Below are 27301 nucleotides of genomic sequence, written 5' to 3' on the forward strand. Positions count from 1 at the left end.
TGAGGGCGGACTATTTCTCTGAGTTCACTGAAGACACTTTGGGATGGGAGGGGGATATTTGGTTGGGGGAATAGAAGTAAATGATTGTAAGATTGTAAACTGCTGTGCTGTACCGCTGGCTAGCCCATACGTTACACTCATATAATGGTACCAGTTCACAGGTAAGGGTGCTTTCACATAGCGTTCTATGTCCCCATCGGGACATACAGTACAGACCAAAAGTTTGGACACACCTTCTCATTTAAAGATTTTTTTTTATTTTCTTGACTATGAAAATTGTACATTCACACTGAAGGCATCAAAACTATGAATTAACACATGTGGAATTATATACTTAACAAAAAAGTGTGAAACAACAGAAAATATGTCTTATATTCTAGGTTCTTCAAAGTAGCCACCTTTTGCTTTGATGACTGCTTTGCACACTCTTGGCATTCTCTTGATGAGCTTCAAGAGGTAGTCACCGGAAATGGTCTTCACTTCACAGGTGTGCACTGTCAGGTTTAATAAGTGGGATTTTTTGCCTTATAAATGGGGTTGGGACCATCAGTTGTGTTGTGCAGAAGTCAGGTGGATACACAGCTGATAGTCCTACTGAATAGACTGTTAGAATTTGTATTATGGCAGGAAAAAAGCAGCTAAGTAAAGAAAAACGAGTGGCCATCATTACTTTAAGAAATGAAGGTCAGTCAGTCCGAAAAATTGGGAAAACTTTGAAAGTGTCCCCAAGTGCAGTTGCAAAAACCATCAAGTGCTACAAAGAAACTGGCTCACATGAGGACCGCCCCAGGAAAGAAAGACCAAGAGTCACCTCTGCTTCTGAGGATAAGTTTATCCGAGTCACCAGCCTCAGAAATCACAGGTTAACAGCAGCTCAGATTAGAGACCAGGTCAATGCCACACAGAGTTCTAGCAGCAGACACATCTCTTCAACAACTGTTAAGAGGAGACTTTGTGCAGCAGGCCTTCATGGTAAAATAGCTGCTAGGAAACCACTGCTAAGGACAGACAACAAGCAGAAGAGACTTGTTTGGGCTAAAGAACACAAGGAATGGACATTAGACCAATGGAAATCAGTGCTTTGGTCTGATGGGTCCAAATTTGAGATCTTTGGTTCCAACCACCGTGTCTTTGTGCGACGCAGAAAAGGTGAACGGATGGACTCTGCATGCCTGGTTCCCACCGTGAAGCATGGAGGAGGAGGTGTGATGGTGTGGGGGTGCTTTGCTGGTGACACTGTTGGGGATTTATTCAAAATTGAAGGCATACTGAACCAGCATGGCTACCACAGCATCTTGCAGCGGCATGCTATTCCATCCGGTTTGCGTTTAGTTGGACCATCATTTATTTTTCAACAGGACAATGACCCCAAACACACCTTCAGGCTGTGTAAGGGCTATTTGACCAAGAAGGAGAGTGATGGGGTGCTACGCCCGATGACCTGGCCTCCACAGTCACCAGACCTGAACCCAATCGAGATGGTTTGGGGTGAGCTGGACCGCAGAGTGAAGGCAAAAGGGCCAACAAGTGCTAAGCATCTCTGGGAACTCCTTCAAGATTGTTGGAAGACCATTTCCGGTGACTACCTCTTGAAGCTCATCAAGAGAATGCCAAGAGTGTGCAAAGCAGTCATCAAAGCAAAATGTGGCTACTTTGAAGAACCTAGAATATAAGACATATTTTAAGTTGTTTCACACTTTTTTGTTAAGTATATAATTCCACATGTGTTAATTCATAGTTTTGATGCCTTCAGTGTGAATGTACAATTTTGATAGTCAGGAAAATATAGAAAAATCTTTAAATGAGAAGGTGTGTCCAAACTTTTGGTCTGTACTGTACATCCTAAAATTTCCCGCAAAAAGGGGTCCGGACGTATGCTCTGACAGGGCCATAGACTGCAAGGACTCTCAGACGTAGGCTGCTGCGTCTGAGTGTCTGCCTCTTGTGGGCATACACTTCCCAAAAAAGTGCACGGCAGAGCACGCGTTCGGTCTGCGTTCACTCTGCCGTCACCATTCTATTCCATCTACTATTTATATCTATTTGAACACTATTGTGGGAATACTTTTTACACTGATGTTACTTGTTCTATATGCCTTTATTTGAATCTTGCTGATTTTTCTATGTGTGATACTATATTTCTCCATGTGGAATCTCACATATACATTTTTCCACATCATGTATAACGTATAACGTATGTATTTTGTATACCAGTGACTTGTTCACTTGCAGTAGGTTTTCCTTTTTACCTTGATTTTTATTTGTATGTCACTGAATATATGCTCAATAAAATATATACTTTTTTATTTGGCTGGTTCTACACTTTTTCTTACTGGAGTATCTCTTTTGGTTTGTTATATGCCAAACAGCAGGTGCAGTTATAGGGACACATGCAGCTACATCAGGTCAGTATTGGGTATCATTAGGATGACAAGTTTGTGCAGGTTGGGAATAGGTGGGGACAGTGTTGGAAATGTGAGAAGTCAAATGTGTCTTTGTTGTAATCCCTGCAGATGAGTCCTGGCTGGAGAAGATGTCATGTCGATCTGGGTCAGATGGAAAAAACGGGAAAAGTGAACGAATCCATAAGAATATCAGCTGTAAGTCACCATCTATAACTGTACCGTAATCACTTGTATAGTCTGCAGGACTGGTATCTACCACTATCTGGTCACCATATGGCAGTAAATATCAGTGCTAGTCTATTTATAGAAATTGATTTTCAATAACAGCGCGGTCATCTGCTGGGGTTCCCCTATACCCACAATTAGGATGCACCACCATAGTTGTAATCGGGGTTAACTAGTTAGGGGTCCACTCAGATGTTTTGCCCACCCACCCCCTGAGCTGAACATCTAGCTATGCCTCTGCTTTAAGGGAGACTTTACGGTTACTGGAGTTCCAAGCTGTTGGGACACCTGGAGGCTGTGAACTCTGTTAACCTTAGTTCACAGCCTCCAGGTGTCCTAGCAGCTGGAACTCCAGTAACCTTAAAGTCTCCTGGCTGTGTGCACATGTTCAGTTTATACCACGTTTTTTATAGCGTTTTTTACCTGCGTTTTTGTACAGCAATGAATGCTGTTTAAAGCTAGTTGAAAAAAAAAGGAAAAAGGGCTTAGTTAAAGAGATAGATAGAGGGATGGATAGGTAGATAGATAGATAGATAGATAGATAGATAGATAAAGAGCCGCAGATATCCAGCAGCTTTCTAGGAATAAATAAATAAAAATGGCGAGGGGTCTCCTATTTTTAATAACCAACTAAGGCAAAGCAGACAGCTGCAAGCTGATATTATCAGGTTGGGAAGATTATTGGCCCCTTCCCAGTCTAAAAATATCAGTCCTCAGCCACCCCAGAACTGCCCTGTCGCAGCTCTTCCCGATTGCCCTGGTGCAGTGGCTGAGAAACATGCGGGACAGGAACATGAGCATTGCACTCAAGCACCCCCGATACTCGGCCGAGTAACAAGCAAGCCCGAGCACCCCAATGCTCAATCATCACTATTGTTTACCCTAATAAATAAATGAAAACATGACTTGGGGTCCTCCCTATTTTTGATCACCAGCAAAGATAAAACAGACAGCTGTGGGCTGATATTATCAGGCTGGAAAGATTCATGGTTATTGAGCCCTTCCCAGCCTAAAAATACCAGCCCGCAGCTGTACCAGAATTGGCGCATCACATGAGATGCGCCAATTCTATCACTTTGCCGGGTTCTTCTCGATTGCCCCAGTGCGTTGGCAATCGGGATAATGGTAATTGGGGTTGATGACAGCTGTGAATTGTCAAAAATCACAGCTGGCATCAAGCCCTCGGGTTAGCAATGGAAAGGCGTCTATCAGACACCCCCATAACTAACCCAGTTTTAAAAAAAAAACACAGACAGAAAAATAAATAAAATAAATACATTTATATATTTATTTCAAAGAACACTCCCCGACACTTTCCCTGGTTCACCAACTTATTTTTGAAAAAAAAAACATGCACGTCTGACCTAGTCCAGGGAGTCCTCTGTAGTCCACAAATGGAAACCTGAAAAACATAAAAAGAGAGAAATAAAGACTAGACACTGTCCCTCTTTCACCAATTTATTAGAAAACAAAAAGTTCCCATGCAGGTCTGCCATAGTCCATGGCATTCCCACGATGATCTCTGAATCCGACGTCCAAAGGCTATGGAGCTTCATTCAGATAACGAAGCTCCATAGGCTGTAGTAGCTGCCACTGCGCTCCACTAGACCCGGCAGCTCTGACGAATGGTGAGTCAGTAACTACACCGCTCATCAGAGTCGCCGAGTCACGCTGCCTTCTATATAGTGGCCTTACATAGTGCTCCACAGTAATGGCCCCCTTATAGTACGCCGCAGTATAATGGCTTCATATTGTAAGGAGGGCGGTTGCAGGCAACTTTAATATAATGGAACGCAACCGACCCCGGGGTCCGCGGTGCTGCATGGTGGACTGCTGCCGAACACTTTCCGGGTGGAAAGGAAAGCAACCAACTTAAATGTAAAACCCTTCCGTGTTTCTGCACACTGGAACGGGTATAGCAAATCTCACTATCTCCGTTAACAGCACGGGAGATAGGCGGAGATAACAGCACAGGGACTACAGTGGCGGCGCTAGGATGCGTGTGTGACTACGCCAATGGGTACACGTGCCTCCAGCCGGCGTGCTACCGGACTGAAGGGTACTACTCCATGTGGCTGACAGGCGATAGCCGAGGATAGGACGTCTGCAGGCTGCTCAGGGTGTTAGGCGACCCCTTTGGCAGAGCCAGACTGCTAGACGAAACTACCTGCCTCTATGGAACTACCCTGCCTCTATGGAACTAGCCTGCCTAAGCGACCTGTGCTAATTAGCCAAGCGAACTCTGGCATTGGCAGGTCACGGAGCAAACAGCTAGGGAGCACGTGGAACACAGTTGTCCACACAGCAGCATCACTTGCTCAAATGATCAGAGCGCGCCGCCATGTTTGTGGGCGGGCCTTTTAAAGACTAAGCCCTGCCCACCGATGCGCCATTGGTGACGCCACCCGTGGACCAATCAGGCGGTGCCAGGTCACCGAGTCAGGAGGGTGCCAAACCACCAATCACGATCCGCCAGGTCACGGGCATGCTCAGTGCGACGAATCCTGGACTTAGATTCCAAGCACCCTGTCTCCCTCTGCAACCTATGCTTAACATTGCTAGGTACCAATTCACAGGAGACAATCTGTACGTCTCGTGGACCAGCTAGGCGTTGGGGCTGATGACGATGCTGAGCAGCATCAGCCCTGGCTGGACCAAAATGGGAGACCACAGAAGATCCTGGAACCATTTCAAATGAAGGCCACAGACCAACGCCTAACACATATAGTGCCCCACAGTATAGTGCACCCCACAGTATAATGGCCACATATAGTGCATTACAGTAAAATGCTCCATATAGTACACCACAGTATAATGTGCCCCATATTGTGCATCCTGGAGTATGTCCCTCCATCCATCCAGGTATCTGTCCCCCATCATGGTATATATGTCCCTTATCCTATAAGGTATAAAAATATTTGTGGATTTGCTGGGGATGTTTGCTGTGTATTTGACTGACTCAAATAAAGTCAATGAGTCAAACACACACAAAGAATTGCCCTTGGGGGACTACTCCTCCCATCATCCTATGGCTGCTCCCGCTGAAAATAGGGGAGGAGTAGTCTCCTCAGCCGGCATCTGTGCGCAGTGTAAATAAAAAAAGAAAAGTTAAAATAAAAAACACTTTATACGCACCTGCCGCCGTCACGAGTGTCCCACAGCGATCCATTCTCCCAGCAGCACTCTATACACTGACAGAAGCGCGATCGCTCCCGGCAGTGTGTAGCGCTGAGCTGCAGGAGTGAGGTCACTGTTGTTCAATCAGCTGATGATCAGCTGAGAGCTCCGGTGACCTCACCTATGGCACCGGTGCTGCGTGAGATTTTTCTCACGCAACACTGGTGCAGTAAGTGAGGTCACTGGATGTTTTCAGCTGATTGAACTCTGGTGACCTCAATCCCGGCAGCTCAGCACTATACAATGACAGGAGTGATTATACTCCTGTCAGTGTATAGAGTGCTGTCCTCTACAACAGTCACAGTCCACTGTGGATTATGTCATCACAGACAGGTGAGGGATATGGTTGTTTTTTATGTTTGGTTTCTTACAGGTGACAATGGCTTCAGCGGAATGGACGTTAGCTGAGTATAAGGTTTTTTTATTTTTAAATAAATGATTACAACCATGTGGAATTTTATTTAAAATGAAAGCCTTTATTCTGACTGTGTCTTTATTTCAAAAACTTTACTACGGGGTTAGTGTAACATCCCTGGCGGCGTGCTGGCATGGCTTACCACCTCCCACCACGCAAGACCGCCATCTTACCTATCAGTCCAGGCTGCACACTTTGCTCCATTACTTGCTGTGTGCATGTCTCTTGTCTGATTGCTTAGGGCGGCGGCGCGGTTACTGTCTGATTCTTATAGTTACTGTGTGCACACTCCTAATGCCTCCCCAGCCTATTGCTGTGAGTCACTGGATACTTAAACCCCTCCACCCAGTAGGAGGTGCCTGAGCAACACTTTCTTTCAATGTGTTCTGTGCAACTGAGTTGCCAGGTCCTGTCCTGCATCTTGTCTGTTTCCGCAATCATGGGGGCTGTATACCCAGGCCTGTTACCTGTATCTGTGACTTCTAGTCTGTTCCACCACCCTGGGGGCTGTATACCCAGGCCCGTTATCTGTATCTGTGACTTCTAGTCTGTTTCCGCCACCCTGGGGGCTGAGTTCCCAGGCTCGTTACTGTATCTTGTTCCGGGTTCAGTTCCTGTCTGAACTGTGCCCTAGCCCGTTACCTTTTTGTCTCTATGTCCGTACCTTCCCTTTTCCTGCAGTGTCTGCACCTGCACCTAACTCCAACTCGTTGTCTCTGTACTTCAGTTTGTGAGTTTTGTGTCCACTCGCTACTTCATTGTAAGTACCTTGTGTGTATCTGGTTCTGCTTGTCCCGTTTCCCTGCCTCTGTATCTACCTCCTGTGTTCTAACTATCTTCCTGTATTTTCCAGTCTGTTCCATGTGAACAGAGCCCTGTCCTGTCTGCCTGCACCTTCTGCTCTGTTCTGCTCTGCTTGTCCACTGCACCTGCGGTTTCGCTCTGCTCTGCTTGCTCACCGCATCTGCGGTTTCGCTCTGCTCTGCTTGTTCACCGCATCTGCGGTTTCGCTCTGCTCTGCTTGTCCACCGCATCTGCGGTTTCGCTGTGCTCTGCTTGTTCACCGCACCTGCGGTTTCGCTCTGCTCTGCTTGTTCACCGCACCTGCGGTTTCGCTCTGCTTGTTCACCGCACCTGTGGTTTCGCTCTGCTCTGATTGTCCACCGCATCAGCGGTTTCACTCTGCTCTGCTTGTTCACCGCACCTAAGGTTTCGCTCTGCTCTGCTTGCTCACCGCATCTGCAGTTTCGCTCTGCTCTGCTTGTCCACCGCATCTGCGATTTCGCTCTGCTCGTTCACCGCACCTGCGGTTTCGCTCTGCTCTGCTTGTTCATCACATCTGCGGTTTCGCTCTGTTCTGCTTGTTCACCGCATCTGCAGTTTCGCTCTGCTCTGCTTGTTCATCACATCTGCGGTTACGCGCTGCTCTGCTTGTCCACCGCATTTGCGGTTTCGCTCTGCTCGTTCACCGCACCTGAGGTTTCGCTCTGCTCTGCTTGTTCATCACATCTGCGGCTTCGCTCTGTTCTGCTTGTTCACCGCATCTGCAGTTTCGCTCTGCTCTGCTTGTTCACCGCATCTGCAGTTTCGCTCTGCTCTGCTTGTTCATCACATCTGCAGTTTCGCTCTGCACTGCTTGTTCACCACATCTGCGGTTTCGCTCTGCTCTGCTTGTTCACCGCACCTGCGGTTTCGCTCTGCTCTGCTTGTCCACCGCATCTGTGGTTTCGCTGTGCTCTGCTTGTTCACCGCACCTGCGGTTTCGCTCTGCTCTGCTTGTTCACCGCACCTGCGGTTTCGCTCTGTTTGTTCACCGCACCTGCGGTTTCGCTCTGCTTGTTCACCGCACCTGCGGTTTCGCTCTGCACTGCTTGTTCACCGCACCTCCGGTTTCGCTCTGCTCTGCTTGTTCACCACATCTGCGGTTTCGCTCTGCTCTGCTTGTTCACTGCATCTGCGGTTTAGCTCTGCTCTGCTTGCTCACCGCATCTGCGGTTTCGCTCTGCTCTGCTTGTTCACCGCATCTGCGGTTTCACTCTGCTCTGCTTGTTCACCGCACCTGCGGTTTCGCTCTGCTCTGCTTGTTCATCGCATCTGCGGTTTCGCTCTGCTCTGCTTGTTCACTGCATCTGCGGTTTAGCTCTGCTCTGCTTGCTCACCACATCTGCGGTTTCGCTCTGCTCTGCTTGTTCACCGCATATGCGATTTCGCTCTGCTCTGCTTGTACACCACACCAGCGGTTTCGCTCTGCCCTGCTCCGCTTGTCCTCCGTGCCTGCGGTTCTGCTCTGCTAGTCCATCATACCCGCGGCTCTGTTCCTGTATCCCAATCTGTACTGGTCCCTATCCAGCCTGCGTTCAGACCTGCCAGTATCTGACAGTCTGCATACCAGCCATGCCTGCCAGTACCCGCCTGTCTGTATACCAGCTGTGCCTGCCAGTACCCGCCTGTCTGCATACCAGCCGTGCCTGCCAGTACCCGCCTGTCTGCATACCAGCCGTGCCTGCCAGTACCCACCTGTCTGCATACCAGCTGTGCCTGCCCGTTCCTGCATTCCCTGGTGTGCGTCAACAGCTGTGACCGGGGTCTGACCTGGAGTAGCACCTGGTCCCTTTGCTCGGTTCCTCCCTGGTTCACGGAGTCGACTGAGCCTCCGTGCGACCTTGGTCGGACCGAGTTGATACTTAGTCAAGCCCCTCCAGGCACTCCTCGGTTCATGGTCCAGTGGGATCACTAACCACGCTCTCGCCAGTTAGTCCGGGCGTGAGCGTAACAGTTTGCTCAGGCCATGGTCACAGTTGAGCCCCACAGCCCTTCGCTCTAGGAGACATTTGAATCCTTGTCTGGCGAATACGTGCACCAAGGAAAAAAATTTTCTCAAGCTGAAGTCCAGGCGATTTACGCACCAGCCCAAATGGAACTATCAGCACTCGTTCCTGCGGATTCACCACGGTACTATGGGGATTCAAAACAAAGCCGTGCATTTGTGGAGCAATGCATGCTGCATTACAAATTCTATGCTCACTATTTTCCCACTGATCGGTTTAAAGTAGCATTTCTGATGTCCTACCTAGCAGTTGATGCCTTGAATTGGATCACCCCCCTATGGGAAGCATGGGATCCTATCGTCTCTGACCTGCAGGCCTTCCTGGTGGCCTTTCTAATGGTCTTCGATGACCCTAACCCTGAAGCTTCTGCTAAAGCTTCCCTTCCCAATATCCTGGAGCAGTCTCGATGGGTGATGCGTGTAGGTAGCCCACTAGTTCCCCAGCCAGAAGAGGCTGCTGCCCACACAGAATCCACACAGGATGACAATGCTCCACAGAATACTTCTCTTCCCAACCTCAAGAGGCAGTCCAGACGTGCTAGGCGTAGAGGTAAACCGTCACGCCAGATTCTGTCCTCCAAAAGACCTCCTGTTTCCCAGCCTGTAGAGGCAGCTACCAGCACAGAATCCACCGCACCTGCGGTTTCGCTCTGCTCTGCTTGTCCACCGCATCTGCGGTTTCGCTCTGCTCTGCCTGTCCACCGCATCTGCGGTTTCGCTCTGCTCTGCTTGTCCACCGCATCTGCGGTTACGCTCTGCTCTGCTTGTTCACCGCACCTGCAGTTTCGCTCTGCTTGTTCACCGCACCTGCGGTTTCGCTCTGCTCTGCTTGTTCACCGCATCTGCGGTTTCGCTCTGCTCTGCTTGTTCACCGCATCTGCGGTTTCGCTCTGCTCTGCTTGTTCACCGCATCTGCGGTTTCACTCTGCTTGTCCACCGCATCTGCGGTTTTGCTCTGCTCCGCTTGTCCTCCGCGCCTGCGGTTCTGCTCTGCTAGTCCACCGCACCCGCGGCTCTGTTCCTGTATCCCAGTCTGTACTGGTCCCTATCCAGACTGCGTTCATACCTGCCAGTCTGCATACCAGTACCAGCCTGTCTGCATACCAGCCGTGCCTGCCAGTACCCGCCTGTCTGCATACCAGCCGTGCCTGCCAGTACCCACCTGTCTGCATACCAGCTGTGCCTGCCTGTTCCTGCATTCCCTGGTGTGGGTCAACAGCTGTGACTGGGGTCTGACCTGCAGTAGCACCTGGTCCCTCTGCTCAGTTCCTCCCTGGTTCACGGAGTCGACTGAGCCGCCGTGCGACCTTGGTCAGAACGAGTTAATACTTAGTCACGCCCCTCCAGGCACTCCTCGGTTCATGGTCCAGTGGGATCACTAACCACGCTCTCGCCAGTTAGTCCGGGGGTGAGAGTAACAGTTAGTAATGCGGGCGTCTTATAGACGCCCCCATTACTAACCTGGGCTTCATGTCAGCTACCAATACAAGGCTGACATGAACCCCAACCCTATTACCCCACTTGGTACCGCACCAGGGTATATGGGAAGAGCGGAGGCTAAGCGCCAGAGTTGGCGCATCCTATGGATGCGCCAGTTCTGGGGCTGCTGAGAGCTGATATTATTAGCCTCGGAGGGAACTTATTCTTTTAGAGACCTATTCAGTTTTGAAGTGACTTTGGGGGACCTACATATTGGAAAACCCTCAAAAGTGATACCATTTTTAAAACAGCACCATTTGATGTATTCAAAACTGCTTTTAGGTAGTTTATTAAATGCTTTTCAGGAATTAATGCAAAGTAGCATGACAGGAAAAAAATGTTATCTTTACCACCTAAATATTGCTAACTTCTGAACAGGTCACCATAGCTGGCCGACTCAAAGCCCATTATTTGGCCGTGAATTGCAATGACAACTATCAGAACCACATAATTATGATATCAGGGTGCCAATGGAGTTTAAGAGGGGGGCCCCACACTCTGTGAGCCATCGCCAAACCAGGGATTGAAGCTTGAAGAGGACAATTTGCATATTCCAGGTGCCTTCTGGGAAAAGCGAAGAGTCTCCTTCAGCTAGAAGATCGTTGGGTACAGCCGGGATCAGCTGCTTGGAAAGCATCGCCAAACCAGGGATTGAAGCTTGAAGAGGACAATTTGCATATTCCAGGTGCCTTCTGGGAAAAGGGAAGAGTCTCCTTCAGCTAGAAGATCGTTGGGTACAGCCGGGATCAGCTGCTTGGAAAGCATCGCCAAACCAGGGATTGAAGCTTGAAGAGGACAATTTGCATATTCCAGGTGCCTTCTGGGAAAAGCGAAGAGTCTCCTTCAGCTAGATCGTTGGGTACAGCCGGGATCAGCTGCTTGGAAAGCATCGCCAAACCGCGCGCCTGACGGCGCGCAAATTTGTTTAATTTGTTTATCCTAGGGTATCACAAGAAAGAAGACAGACATCAAGTCAGCAGGGACAAGGAGCAGCATGGCAGATGTGACAACCTACATGGTGAGCTGCAACATGTGCTACATGTTCACAGATCGACCAGAAGCTGAAACCAACTTCACCTGCCAGAAGTGTAGACTACTGACTCTTTTAGAAGAAAAGGTGCGGGGACTGGAAGAAAGAATTGCGACATTAAAACTCATCAAGGAAAATGAAGACTTCCTGGACAGAACAGAAGCGTCACTACTGGTCACGGAAAGTGAAGGAAGCGTCAGAGAACCTCCAGAGGCAGACAAGTGGAGGCAAGTGACCAAAAGAAGCAAGAAGACCATGGAGACACCACCAACCACACAACTGAGAAACAGATTCCAAGGACTTGTGGAGGACGAAGATGGCACACCTAAGGATGAGGAACTACCAGCAAGCAAAAAAGAAAAGAGCACCCAGAAACACCCAGAAGCGACAAGAAAAAGGACAGCCAAGAAGGGAAGAAGAGTGGTGGTGGTGGGAGACTCACTACTGAGAGGAACAGAAGCAGCTATCTGCAGACCGGACATAACCGCAAGAGAAGTATGCTGCCTCCCAGGGGCGAAGATCAAGGATGTTACCGATAGGATACCGAAGCTCATCAGTTCCAAGGATGTCCACCCATTTCTTCTGATACATGTTGGCACCAATGACACGGCAAAGAAGGACCTAATGACAATCTGCAAGGACTTTGAAGCATTGGGGAAGAAAGTAAAAGAACTGGATGCGCAGGTAGTTTTTTCTTCTATCCTTCCAGTAGACGGGCATGGCGTCAGGAGATGGAACAGGATCCTTGATGTGAACAACTGGCTGAGACGATGGTGCAGACAACAAGGATTTGGATTCCTGGACCACGGTGTGAATTACCTCTATGACGGACTCCTTGCCAGAGACAGACTACACCTCAACAAACCCGGGAAACACACATTCGCCAGGAGACTCGCAACACTCATCAGGAGGGCGTTAAACTAGAAGAAGAGGGGATGGGAAGAAAAATGCCGGACACGAACATGCAACCAGAGAACATACTAATGAAAGATATGAAGTGCGACAAAGAAGGTCCAAGACAAGATACTTGGAAGGGAGGTAAGAAAATTTCTAATACAATACACAGGGAGAAGATTGGAACAAAACAAAATCGTGTAAACTGCGTGCTAGCAAATGCCAGAAGCCTGACAAACAATATGGATGAACTGGAAGCAGAAATATCTACAGGTAACTATGACATAGTGGGAATAACCGAGACATGGTTAGATGAAAGCTATGACTGGGCAGTTAACTTACAGGGTTACAGTCTGTTTAGAAGGGATCGAAGAAGTCGGAAAGGGGGTGGAGTCTGTCTATATGTAAAGACGTGTCTAAAGCCTACAATACGGGAGGATGTATGGGAGGGAAATGAGGAGGTCGAGTCCTTATGGGTGGAGATACATGGGGCAAAAAACAATAATAAAATTATCATAGGAGTCTGTTATAAACCACCAAATATAGCAGAAGCCACGGAAAGTCTATTAATGAGACAAATAGACGAAGTAGCAAAAAATAACGAGGTGATTATTATGGGGGACTTCAACTACCCCGACATAGACTGGGAAACTGAAAGCTGTAGATCTCAGAAAGGAAACAGGTTTCTGTCAATTATCAAAGACAATTATTTGTCACAACTTGTGCAGGAACCAACTAGAGGGACGGCCCTTTTAGACTTAATATTAACTAACAGGCCAGACAGAATAACTGAGGTGCAGGTCGGGGGGCACCTGGGAAATAGTGACCACAACATTATACAATTCCACATGTGCTTCAGTAGGGTGCCCAGCAAGGGAGTCACAAAAACACTGAACTTCAGGAGGGCAAAGTTTCATCAGCTAAGAGATGCCCTTCACCTTATAGACTGGGATAGCATCTTTAGTAATAGGAGCACGGATAGAAAATGGGAAATTTTCAAAACAGTCCTACATAGTCACTGTAGAAGGTACATACCTTATGGGAATAAAAGGGCTAGGAATAGGAGGAAGCCAATGTGGCTAAATAAGGAGGTCAAGAGGGCAATGAAAAACAAAAAAGGGCTTTCGGTAAACTTAAACAAGAAGGCAGCGAGGAAGCGCTAATATCTTATAGGGAAAAAAACAAAATCTGTAAGAAACAAATAAGAATAGCAAAAGAGGAGACAGAGAGACTAATTGCCAAGGAAAGTAAAACGAATCCCAAACTGTTCTTTAACTATATAAACAGTAAAAGGATTAAAACTGATGGAGTTGGCCCATTGAAAAATAACCTGGGTAAAATCATAGAGGGCGATGAGGGTAAAGCAAACCTACTCAATAGCTTCTTCTCCACTGTTTTCACAAAAGAAAACAATTTATCGGAGGAAATGCAGAGTGATAAAGTAAACCCTCCGCTAAATATCACCCACCTAACCCAGGAGGAAGTTCAGAAACGCCTAAATAATATCAAAATAGACAAGTCACCAGGCCCAGATGGCATACACCCCCGGGTACTAAAAGAATTAAGTAATGTGATAGACAGACCGCTGTATCTTATATTCAAGCACTCTTTATGGACAGGGACTGTCCCACTAGACTGGCGCCAAGCAAATGTGGTACCAATATTCAAAAAGGGGTCTAAAAGTGACCCTGGGAACTATAGACCAGTCAGCTTAACGTCTGTTGTGGGTAAATTGTTTGAAGGATTTCTTAGAGATGCTATTGTAGAATATCTTAATGATAATAACTGTCTAACTCCATATCAACATGGATTCATGAGGGATCGCTCCTGCCAAACAAACCTGATCGCCTTCTACGAGGAAGTGAGCTCACAGCTGGACCGGGGAGAGTCAGTGGATGTTGTATACCTTAACTTCTCCAAAGCGTTTGATACCGTGCCACACAAAAGGTTGGTTTATAAAATGAGAATGCTTGGTCTGGGGGATAATGTGTGCAAGTGGGTAAATAGCTGGCTGAGTGATAGAAAGCAGAGGGTGGTTATCAATGGAGTAAGCTCAGGGTGTGTCAGGGTTACTAGCGGGGTGCCTCAAGGGTCTGTCTTGGGCCCTATATTATTTAATATATTTATTAATGATCTAGTGGAAGGGTTGCATAGTAAAATAGCAATATTTGCAGATGATACTAAACTTTGTAAAGTAGTTAATACAGATGAGGATAGGGCACAGCTACAGGAGGATTTAGATAAATTGGGGAGTTGGGCCAAAAAATGGCAAATGGGGTTCAATGCCGATAAATGTAAGGTCATGCACATGGGAAAGAAAAACAGCAGTCACCCATACATATTAAATGGGAAACCGTTGGGGAAATCTGACATGGAGAAGGACCTGGGCGTCTTGGTTAATAGCAAATTAAATTGGAGTGCCCAGTGTCAGGCAGCAGCTGCGAAGGCAAATAGAGTCATGGCATGCATCAGAAGAGGAATAGGGGCATATGATGAGAACATTGTTCTTCCTCTGTATAAAGCGTTGGTACGGCCGCACTTAGAATATTGTGCACAGTTCTGGGCTCCGGTGCTCAGGAAAGACATATTGGAGCTAGAGAGGGTACAAAGGAGGGCGACTAAGGTAATAAAGGGAATTGAGGGACTAGAATACCCAGAGAGGTTGTCAAAATTAGGCCTATTTACGTTGGAAAAGAGAAGGCTTAGGGGAGACCTCATAAACATGTATAAATACATCAGGGGGCAGTACAGAGATCTCTCCCATGACCTGTTTATACCAAGGATGGTGACAAAGACGAGGGGGCACACTATGCGTCTGGAGGAAAGGAGGTTCCTGCACCAGCATAGAAGGGGATTCTTTATGGTCAGAGCCGTGAGACTCTGGAACTCTCTGGGAGAGGAAGTGGTGATGTCCAACTCACTTAATGAGTTCAAGAGAGGCCTGGACGCCTTTCTTGAGAACAATAAAATTACATCTTATGCTTAGTTAATTAATCCAGGGATTTAATCTGACTGCCAGATTGGTGTCGGGAAGTGAATTTTTCCTCAATGATGTAAATTGGCCTATACCGCATGGTTTTTTGTTGCCTTCCCCTGGATCAACGCTGCGGAATAGCTGCAGTGCACAAGAAATAGGCTGAACTGGATGGACGCTTGTCTTTTTTCGGCCTTATAAACTATGTAACTATGACAACAGCATTTAAGAGGTCGGTGCCAACACAGATCGTGACTGATGCAGCAGGGTGTCAGCTATCATGTACAGTGGCTGCATTTTCACCCATGGGGGATTGCTATTCACGTATATATCGAATCAGTTTTTAGTCATATTGGTGGTCACTAAGAGGTAAAAAAACAAACAACCTGGCTTTACTCACCCTCCCCGGGTCCATCACTGAGTTTCCGCCACTGCTCCCGGCATCTGTTAATTGGGTGCAACACTGATGTCAACAGCGCTGCACCCAATCACTGAGCTCGGCAGCTCTGCAAGAGTAGATGGCACAAACCGCTGAGGTCACTGATCGGCTGCAGTGCTGTAGACGAGGCGTCAGAGCTGCAGACACTGAGAGCAGCGTCCGATAGCCAGAGACTCAGTGCTGGACCCAAGGAGGGTAACCAAAGCAGAGATTTTTGTTTTGAAGAATGAACAGGTCACTCTTTTTCACCACTTTAAGGTTTCCGAACCCTGAAGAAGTTAAAAAGTGTCATAAGATGGAACTTGTGCACAGTCATGTCGCTGTGACATCGCAGTGCATTATGTTCATTTTATGGGGCACTTCTGCCTGGCATAAAGGCGCCGTGTGCATATACCCTAAAGATACTGCGGCTCCTGGGGGATTTCCTCTTTTTTCGGGAGTGTCACGGACACTGGGGAGAACTGGCAAGTACAGACTAAAGAAGCATTATTATGGCATGTTATAGAACAGAGCCGAGAATTGTAAACACAGCGAATACAATGTAATAATAAAGTTTATTAAAAAAAAAAAAAAAAAAAGAAAAATCCCAGTGAATACAGATATCATTGCAAGTCAATGGGGAAAAAAATAATATACAGTATATGCACAGTGCCAGCCATAGGAACCCTACTGTGACCCCGAATGGTCGGAGAATTGATGTGGAGACGTGATGAGACCCACGTATGGGCGACATCCAGCTCCTCCTGCTCACAGGCAGCACAGTGTATGGAAGACGGAAAACCACATGGCCATAGCGGCTTATAGCCAGCAACACATCTGCATAGCGGACCAGGTTGCCATAGTGATAACAGCTACGACAAAGGTCGCAAAATGAGAACCTCTACAGATTGCGCATGCGCGGGGTGGCGCAGACTAATGACGAGTAAAGACTACGCCGCAGCTGTTCCTAGACATGGCGGCGCTTGGGGACTGTGAGTTCCTTGTACGGAGGGCGCGGGAGCTCGTACAGGAGGACACGTGTGCAGCCCGGGCATGGCTCATCACTGCCCGCACCCTGTACCCGCAGGACTTTAATATCCAGGTGTGCATCCCTGCAGCCATTCATGGTTATTAGAGTGTACCCCCCCAGCCTTAATATGAGTGGTACAGCCCAATATGTCTTATCACTTGAATGAATGCGGAATTGGCCAGAGGTCTTAACCGTATGTTGGGCTTTTACAGAAATAGGGGGGCAGGAGCATGGTCCACCCCATAGTATGAGGGCTATATATAATATCACACAGTCTGTACAGAGGGGTGTATAGTAACATGGATGCTCTAGGGTGCAGCTCTGCCCTGCCTCCTTCTCTGCGTATATGGCGGACTCACGTCTGTTTTCTCCTTCCTCAGTATGAGATGTACAATATTGAGAGAAACGCAGAGCGAACGGCTTCAGCTGGAAGACTGCTGTACGACATGTAAGTCCTCATCGGGGGTCTTTATAGCGGCCGTGCATGTCTTACACCGAAATATCTGTAGGTTTTCATTAAAATTGGAGATTCATCGGTTCACATTTATCAAAAATGGCATAATTTGCAACAAATGTGCTTTAGCAAATATGAAATATTACATGCCATTGACTTGCATTGAATTGCTTGGATTCCGCATCACTGTATACGTAGATGCGGAATCCAAGCGTTTCAATGTGCGGATGGTACCCGGGTGTGGAGGATAGGAGACTCCCCTCTGGACCCGGGTACCATAGAAACTGTAAAAAAAATATATATATATATTATACTTACCTTCTGGCGGCCCCCGCTGCGCTCCTCCTCTCATGCCGGCAGTTCGCGCTGTACTGAAGGACCTGCGCTGACGTCATAGTCATGTGACGGGTCACGCGACGCTGACGTCTGCATGTCCTTCAGTGTACCGCGATGTGCCGGCAGACGGGACCGTGAAGCAAGACTCGGAAGGTAAGTATAGATTTCTTTTTTATATTTTTAACCATTCTTTCGGTCGCACTATATAAATCCATGCCTTTTGCATGGATTTATATAGTGCGACCAAGTTGACAAGCACTTTCCAAGTGATGCTAAAATCGTTTGGAAAGCACTTGTCAACCCGCATGCGGAAATGCATGTGAAGAACGCTTCACATCTGCTTGTCCCTGGCAGGAAAAACGCATGTACAATCCACATGCGTTTTTTCTGCCAGGGGAGATACAGAAACGCTCAGGAAAAATCCGGAGCATTTCTGCAAACGGCATAGATTTATATAGTGTGACCGTAAAAGAATGGTAAAAAAATAAATCTATACTTACCTTCCGATGGCCCCCGCAGTCTTGCTTCACCGCCCCGGCTGCCGACACATCGCGGTACACTGAAGGACCTGCCGATGTCAGCGTCGCGTGACCCGTCACATGACTATGACATCAGCGCAGGTCCTTCAGTCCATCGTGATCTGCCGGCGGAGGAGCGCAACGGGGGCTGCCAGAAGGTAAGTATACATTTTTTATTCTTTTTTTTTTTTTTTTACAGTTTCTATGGTACCCGGGTCCGGAGGAGAGTCTCCTCTCCTCTAGACCTGGGTACCATCTGCACATTGAAACGCTTGGATTCCGCATCTACATATACAGTGATGCGGAATCCAAGCAATTCAATGCAAGTCAATGGCGGCGAAAACGCAGCGCTTCCGCAGAATAATTGGTAGTGCTGCGTTTTTTTCTGCAATGATAATCCGCAGCGGAAATTTCCGCAGCATGCGCACATCACATGCGGATTATTATTGGGGAACATGACCGGTCTTCTACCAAGCGTTTCTGCAGAGTTTTTGCCGCTGCGGAAACGCTTAAAAAACGCATCGTGTGCACACAGCCTTAGACTCAGTACGGTGTGCCTCCAGATAGAGAACATACAGGCGCTACATCCGGTCAGTACAACTAGATCCCAAATTGAAAGCAAAGGCATACAGGGCTGGTGGTCACCTTATCAAGTAGTGCTCAGATGGGCATATAGGGTTAATCTGTGGGTCAATGGTGTAGTGAAGTTGTCTGGCCGCTTCATCCGGGAGAAGATGACTTTTATTCCACCCAGGAACCGCAGTTAGTTGCGTTATCCAACCCGACAGGTTCCTTTTTAAGTCACATATAATGGATCATAGCTGCCAATACGCAACCCTTCTAAAATCAGGATGCCAACCTCGCCAGGGATTAACAGCGCAGGCGATGGACACACTTCAGCATTGAAATTGCAACACCTAGAATGAAAAGTCATGGACTTATGGAAATCGCAGGATGGATAGACATGTTAATGATATGCAAATGATGGAAACAATATTTTCAAAACATCTGAATTTATTCCGTAAGAGCACTACACGCAGAAATACACACGCTTATACGTCTTAGAACATAATCAATAAGGATTTTAATGGTTGCCTGAGAGATGATTTGCCGCGCTGAATGCACTTGAGGACACAAATCATCAAGATCCACTGCTGGCAGCTCCCTTTTCAATTGTCAACCAATGACATCCTAAATGTGTTCTATGGGAGACAAGTCTGTGGACGCTGCAGGTCATTGTAGCACATTTAGGCCACACAGGCTGTTCACAGTAGCATGAGCAGCATGTGCTCTGGTGCTGTCATGTGGTAAAAAGGCTCCTGGGACGTTTTGGAGAAATGGCCGTACCACAACCAAATCAAAATAACACTCAGCTGTCAGTGTACCTGAAATGAAAACTAGAGGCGTTCAACTACCATATGTTATGCCACTCCACACCATCAATCTAAGGGTAGGCCCAGTGTCTCTCATGAAGGTTTTTTCATGTTTTTTTTCAGAGCGGCAGGTTTCCTTTAGGGGTCTTTCACACATCAGTGTTTCAAGTACGTATGGGGTCCTTTTTCACACGTACTGGAGACACTGACACACATAGATCCATTCAAATGAATGAGTCTGTGCACACGTCACTGTGTTTCCACAGACCATATGTCCATGGGCAAAACACACTGACATCTCCATTTTTCCACTCTGCACGGGCCGCAAAACGTCCCATTCTGATGACACTCGGAGGACATTTCGCACTGTACCCAAGCGCCGGATGCTGGAGGCAAGCCTCATCATTGTCCCCTTCTTATGCTGCGATCAGCACCAGCAGGGGACAATGTTGATAGTTCTATTCTGCCCCTGCAGTTTCCAGCAAGTGTAAAAATGAGAATAAAATAAAACTACTCACTTGTCTGATATACTGTCCCACGCTGTAATCCACACGCATCAAACTCTGGCCCGTGGGCTAAATTTGGCCCACGACACCAGAACCATCACCCCTTTGTGGGGCCCATTATACTGTATGGAGGACTTTGTGGGGCCCATTATACTGTATACTGGTTGGCCCGCGGCTTTGTCCAAGTTTTTCAGTTTGGCCCTCTGTGTGTTTTGAGTTTGACATCCCTGCTGTAATCCATTTGACCGACAATTCTGCATCAGCGTTTGCGATGGCTTGAGACGACCACACACTGAGCAACAGAGAAGAATCACTCTCTGCAGTGAGTTGGGCCTCTGACCTGCGCTGAGCTCACTGAGTGACAGGACACCGCTCAGTGCAGGGACCCGCTCGCTGCAGCGAGTCATTCTCCTATGCTCCTCAGTGTGTGCAGTCTCCTCAAGCCAGGTGAGTATAATGATATTTTTACATTTTATTCTTATTTTTACAGGTTTTGGAGACAGCGGGAGCAGAATACTACTCTCAACATTGTCCCCTGCTGGCACTGATCGCAGCACAAGCAGGGCACAGTGATGAGGGCAGTGTTCAGCACCTGGTGCTTGGGAACAGCGCTAACTGTACACTGATTCCCAGGCGCTGGTAAGTGTGATCCTGATGCGGCACACGGTTGCCACACAGGGACACGCGGACACTGATATTTCCGGTACTGGTTTTTCCAGTACCTAAAATATCAGGATGTGTGAAAGAGGCCTTTAGTTGTTAAACAGCAGTGATTGGAGCTGGCTCCTATCGCTGCTGTTAGAGGCAGCTGGTGGCTGTGTATAGCGTGGGCTCAGCTTCTACGCCCACCCCATACACTCGCACCTGACATAGGACATACTGATACGTCCCTTCATATAGGAGGAACGTTACCACAAAATATAATGTGAACACACCCTGACCCTATATCTCTGAGGCAATCTGCTCTGGGTGTAGTTAGGATCCTGAGGCCGGAGAAAGCACATAATCGCCAAGAGACTTTTTCAGTCTTCTTTAATGAGTCTTAATATTGTGTGGGATCATTTTGAGCGGACATGTCTGTAGGTTCAGTGTTACTGTATTGTCTTTGACGCAAATATTAAAATATAAGAATGTTACTTTCTTGAAGCACATATTTACAATTACATTCATGTGTTTTAAGGTTTGTGAACTTTTCGGACCAACCAGTGGTCTGGAGGGAAATTAGTGTGATCACGGCAGCACTTCGGAATGATTTACAGGATAAACAAACACAGTTTTTACGAGGTGAGAATCTGGAATGTATGGTACCCTGGGGGCTCTTCTGTGACTTTAAGCAAATTTGACCCCATTCTCTGTGATGCGTTTCCTTGTTAGGGCTCATGCTGTTACAGGCCAATGCTAGCTGTGTATCACCTGCTCCAGAGCCCTCTCCACCCGTGAGGACCGTGGTGTGGACGTTCAATTACGTTATTGTATGCCAAGGTGTTAATGTGGGTTAATAGCTTATGTTTCTCATTCTTCCTGGATTCCAGAGACAATTGGGTGCCGGTGCTTTGTGCGGTGTGGGGGGGGGGCAGTCGGTCTCATCTAATAGTATAAGTTCCACACATAGGCTAAAGGCGGCGTGATGCACTGCACATTACTGTATGGCGTGCCTTCCATAGAAGCCATATATATGTGCCAGTATGATTCTCATGAATGATACTGTCCATCAGGATTTTGTACATGTGCCATCTCATTCATATAGCATTGTGCTGGGAATCTTCTCTTTCCTGCCCTTGTATCACTAAGTTTTGCCTTTTTTTGTGATTTTAGGTTGAGCCCTCTAGTACAATAACCTATATCCTAGTTGTGTTTTAATGGTGTTCCTGCTTTACATTCCCCAGCCCTGTTTGAGGCTCTTCCCGGCCGTGTCCAGTGTGAAATGTTATTGAAGGCTACAGAACAATGTTTTAATACGCTGGAACGAGCAGAAATGCTGCTTCTTTTGTTGAGACGGTTTCCGGAAACTGTAGTACAACATGGGGTAAGGAGATTTATATGTGGGTCGTTGATGCATTTTTAGTCACATTTTGTATGAGTAGTAAATGGGCATTTAGACCATTAAAGCCAATGTATGTAATATGAGTGCATATACATTGGAGGGGTTGTGCATTATCTCAAAATATTCTGCGATTGGCTCTGTCAGTGATGAGAAAAGACCTCCCCAGGTTCAGCACCACCTCTCCACCGCTGCCCCGCTCCGTGGCTCTGCATGTGTGGATGGCACGAGCCACTCTGCTCATTGATTTATTGCTGCGCTGTCGAAACAACAGAGACTAGAGCCACGGTAGAGAGCCAGCACTGAATGCGGGGAGGAGGGCAAGTAATAACCTATTTGTTTTTTATAACTACCGCAGCTTATAGCAGAATTTTTACTGAAAGTGACCAAACCCCGATCATCATTAGGGTAGGTTCACACGAGTGTATAAAAAATCGCTCACAGATTCATCCAGAAAAGTATTATTTTTTTTCTCACTTGTCATCCATGTGCAGTCCGCATAAATCCGTTTTTATACTCAGCAGCTATTAATTATTTTCAAGACCATTTACAGTCTCCTGTGTTACAGAATTGCATTGTATCTGTAAATATTGGATGCTATACTGTGTCTCTGTATGGTATCCGTTTTTTTCACATGCCCATAGACTTGAATGGGCGAGTCTCATACGATTTACACAAGAAAATATTGCTTGCTACAATTTTCTTCACATGCAAAATCAAATTTGGTGAAAAAATATCGCTCACCTGCGCTGCTCCATTTAATAACATCGGTCTGAGTGCTATCTATTTTTTTCATGGACAACATAGTAACATAGTCTTCCTTCAACCTTAAAAACTAAGTCCATCTAGTTCAACCCATAGCCTAACATGTTGATCCAGAGGAAGGCAAAAAAAAACATGTGGCAAACACCAAGCTCCACATTGGGGAAAAAAATCCCTTCCTGACTCCATACGACAATCAGACTAGTTCCCTGGATCAACGCCCTATCAAGGAATCTAGTATATATAACCTGGAATATCATACTTTTCAAGAAAGTCATCCATGCCCTTCTTAAATTTTAGTAGTGAATCACTCATTACAACATCATGCGGCGGAGAATTCCATAGTCTCACTGCTCTTACAGTAAAGAATCCCCGTCTGTGATTATGATTAAACCTTCTTTCCTCCAGATGTAGAAGATGCCCCCTTGTCCCCGTCTCAGGCCTCAGAGTAAAAAGATCAGTAGAAAGGTCTTTGTACTGTCCCTTATATACTTGTACATAGTAATAAGATCACCCCTAAGCCTTCGTTTTTCCACAGTAAATAACCCCAAGTGTAATAACCTGTCTTGGTATTGCAGACCCCCCAGTCCTCTAATAACCTTGGTCGCTCTTCTCTGCACCCACTCTAGTTCAGCTATGTCTTTCTTATACACCGGAGACCAGAACTGTACACAGTATTCTAAGTGTGGTCGCACTAATGACTTGTATAGAGGTAAAATGATCTTCTCCTCATGAGCATCTATGCCTCTTTTAATGCATCCCATTATTTTATTTGCCTTTGCAGCAGCTGCCTGACACTGGCCACCAAACGTGAGCTTGTGTCGTTTCTTGTCGTTTAGCACATGGCATTATGAACTTATCCATCAAATTCCAGGTTAACCCCTAAGTGAAAAGTGTCAGTTTTCATGTTTTTTTTTTTTACCAGGTTAGCTTAGGTGAAACTTTGTTGGAAGCCGAGAGTCTGGAAGACCAGGAATCCCCTGTAAACTGTTTTCGAAAATTGTTTGGTAAGTGCATTAATAAGAAAGTTAATTAGTACAATATTGGGGTTTACTGTAAAAAATAATGCATATTGAGCTTGATTCATTAAGACTGGCATTGTGCACGACAGTCTTAATGAAGGGGATTTCTGGAGTAAGAAGTGCAGAATTTCTTACAACGCAAACAACACTTTGTATATTTCGCCAGTTGTAATTCATTATCAAAGGGGCATAAATTATAATTAATTGAGATGGCTATGCCATGCTCTGCCCATTTTAGCCTAGCTGACCGGGACAGGCGTAAAGCTGTTGCAACATTTTTGCTTGGGTTTGAATTGTGCAAAGATTTTGCAACATTTGAAGTTGTTTTACACCAGGAAACTGCCAAAAACACCTTCATGAATCAGGTCCATTGTTCTTCACTTCCTATGGGAAACAGTTGAATACAGCAGCCAGGCTACATAGAGGCTGGCTGTAATGATCCTCAATCGCATCACTGGCCGAGGGTTCAGAAAATGTCTACCCCATCTCCAATATCTCAGATTTTCTACAAAGCTTTGTGCTTTAGATTTAGATGTTCTTTATAATGGGCAGCAGAATCTTGATATTATTGATGCAGACAATTATACTGAACATTTTGTACCTTATCTCTACCTAATGTTTAACTTTTTTTTATTCTTCTAGTGTGTGATGTTCTACCCCTCATTATTAACAACCTGGATGTCCGCTTACCCTCCAGCCTGTTATACAAATACCTGAACAAAGCTGCTGAATTCTATATAAATTATGTGACGCGATCGCCCCAAACAGATGCCCAGCATCAAGGTATGAAGGGCTGCACGTACCTGCATGTAAATGTTACGTAATTCTCATTTAGTTTTAATTTGCTTTTGCTAATATGTATGAGTTATTGATGTTAAATTCCTTTTATGCTCAGGTACACAAGATACATCTGATTTACTTTCGCCCACCAAACGAAGCTCCCAAAAATATATTATTGAGGGCCTGACAGAGAAATCCTCACAAATACTGGACCCTTGGGATCGACTTTTTAAAATCCTGTCTGTGGTTGGTGTGCGATGTGAATGGCAGATGGACAAGGGAACCAGGTTGGAATGGATGCTTGTTTTCTCAATTTTGTTATCATAACATGTTTTGTCTTTGTCTAGAATAGATACAGGTAGTCTCCGACTTAGGAACATCCAACTTGCATATGATTCATAGTTCCAAACGTAAGATGTAAAAAGACACCTCTTCGCTCACCCCTCCAGCTGCGTGCCGTCCGGTCCTCTTCCTTCCAATGTTGAGCGCCACGTTGAGTCCTCGAAGGTCACTTTGTGTCATAAGGTTGCTGCACATGTCTCGATTTCACGACTTTACAACACACAGTGACCTCCGAGGCCAAGAAACTGCCTTAAGTTCTGGTCTAAATTGTGAAGAGCCAGAAATGCAGCGCGCAATGGCGGAAAGAAGAGGCCGGAGATGATGGGAAAAAGTTCTAGATTTTGTTAATTTCTAAAAAACAATCAAACAGTTATATTTACCCCAAAATAGTACTATTGAAAACAAGCCCTCAAACAGAATTATGAAAACATAATGGGTCCAATTTATCATTTGCTGGGTTTTTTGAAAGCCACTTTTTTTCTTTCTTTATTTATTTTTTGTCATGTGGCATTTTTTGACATTTTTGTGCCAAATTCTTCAAAATGGTCTACATGTTTCATGAATTTTGCACAAAATCAAAAATGCTTTTTATATCGGTCTTTTACAGTCGCAAAAATAAGGTTAATAATACATGTTCTGCGAAAATGTCTCAAATACAGGGGGGGAAAAAATTCAGGCATACATAAAATCACTGGGGCATACTGGAGGACATTCGCGTAACATTTTGTGACTTAAAAGGTTGCAATTGACGAAACAGCTGAAAATATTTGGAGACCCAAATCCCTGCCCACAGTGACGGACGTGAGAGAAAAAAGCAAGAGAACACATGTAATATAGACTTTAAAAGGTGGAAGTTACTGGAAGAATTCGGTGCAAATGGAAAACACCAAAAATAAAAGGCACAGATGTAATAATTAATCTGGATCTATGGCTCCAGGACAATGACAAAAGAAATTATTTTTAGTTAAAAAAATGGTTTAATTGTGCAAAAGTAGCAACACAGAAAACTGCTATATTAAATTAATATTGCTGTAATCAAACAGACCTGTAGACTACGGGTGCATTCGCATATCCATTTCATGGATCTCTTCATGCCGCCATGAAAACCATGGATCCGAGAATGAGAGCTGAGGACCTCCGAGCATGTCTTATTCTGATCCGATATTGAGGATTAGACTAGGACAAGCTAAGTGACTCAATGTGCCCTCTGATTAATTAAAAAAATTGGGCAGCACACAGACAATCACACGGGTGTGTGAATGCACCCTGGCAGTAACATTGTATTTGTCCAGCTTGCAGAATAGTCAAATCCATATAATTTGAAAGGCAATCTTTATGCATATAAATATTGACTAAAAATAATAGCACTTATAAAAAAGGCAAGAGAGAACACACCAAAATAAATTATTTCCTTATGAGCTGACAATTTTATACTGTCTCCCTACTGGTGAAATACATACATAAGTTTTACTGTCTGTTTACACAGGCAAACGATGCTCACTAAGCGATTTATACTAGATCGCTCAGTGCGCATAGGCTGCTACTGTTCTCGCAGTGCAAGTCCTGTTTCTGATACACCGCCAAGTACAATTATCTTTTATGCAGCATAAAAGATCATTTTACCCGATGAGCGAGCTTTTTGCTTGTTCATTGGTTGATTGGCAGCCTGTTTACACAGCAAGAAATTCTTGAAGCGAGCATTTTTAACAAAGTTCGGTCACGATTCTCTAGAAGTGTAAATGCCCCTTTACTGCATTTTGTTTTTACACCTGCCTAAAACGTTTGCACAGTACTGTGCAATAAATGTATATTACCAACATGGACACAAGATAAAAATATCAGCTCATAAGGACTTTACTGAGGGTGCAAGAAGTCATCAGCAACCACCTAGAATATATGTGTTTATTCTTTCTCATTTTTTCTCGCGTCTCTGTCCTATAATCGAAGGCTGAGTTGCTCTAAGTTTTATGGATAATTTGTTTGTTATTGTTCTATATAGGAATTTTAATGACCTTTTTCATCGCATCAAAGAACTCTGTCGTTACATCAGCAACTTTGACAATGAAGCTCACACAAAATACAAGAATCAGGTTGTCTATTCCACCATGCTCATATTTTTCAAAAGTGTCTTCCAGTACATCAGTGCTATTCAGCCTTCCCTCTTCCAAGGTGTGTGCTTTATGGTTGTTTATTTTAAAGAGTATTGTGTCAATATGTAGAGAATTCTTCTAAGTTATGTATTCCAATAGGCGTTCAAAGAATTGAGACACCCTAGTTAGAGGTTGTACACTAC

The 27301-nt window shown here is 45.8% G+C and overlaps 1 protein-coding gene across 4 annotated transcripts in view; it reads left to right on the forward strand.

Moving 5' to 3' along the window:
* The first annotated feature begins 16748 nt into the window (after window positions 1-16748).
* INTS10 (integrator complex subunit 10) overlaps window positions 16749-27301 on the forward strand; it is a 52564-nt gene continuing 42011 nt past the window's right edge. For all 4 annotated transcript variants that reach the window (XM_073636983.1, XM_073636985.1, XM_073636984.1 and 1 more), the window contains exons 1-8: window positions 16749-16946; window positions 17255-17322; window positions 21242-21345; window positions 21948-22087; window positions 23790-23871; window positions 24529-24669; window positions 24782-24953; window positions 27008-27177. In XM_073636983.1, coding sequence (XP_073493084.1) covers window positions 16818-16946; window positions 17255-17322; window positions 21242-21345; window positions 21948-22087; window positions 23790-23871; window positions 24529-24669; window positions 24782-24953; window positions 27008-27177 — 1006 coding nt within the window. In that variant the 5' untranslated portion in view covers window positions 16749-16817. The remainder of the gene's footprint in view (window positions 16947-17254; window positions 17323-21241; window positions 21346-21947; window positions 22088-23789; window positions 23872-24528; window positions 24670-24781; window positions 24954-27007; window positions 27178-27301) is intronic.

The sequence above is a fragment of the Phyllobates terribilis genome, unplaced genomic scaffold, assembly GCF_046119375.1.
Source record: "Phyllobates terribilis strain yellow unplaced genomic scaffold, ASM4611937v1 Scaffold_1__5_contigs__length_1240528914, whole genome shotgun sequence".
NCBI lineage: Eukaryota > Metazoa > Chordata > Amphibia > Anura > Dendrobatidae > Phyllobates > Phyllobates terribilis.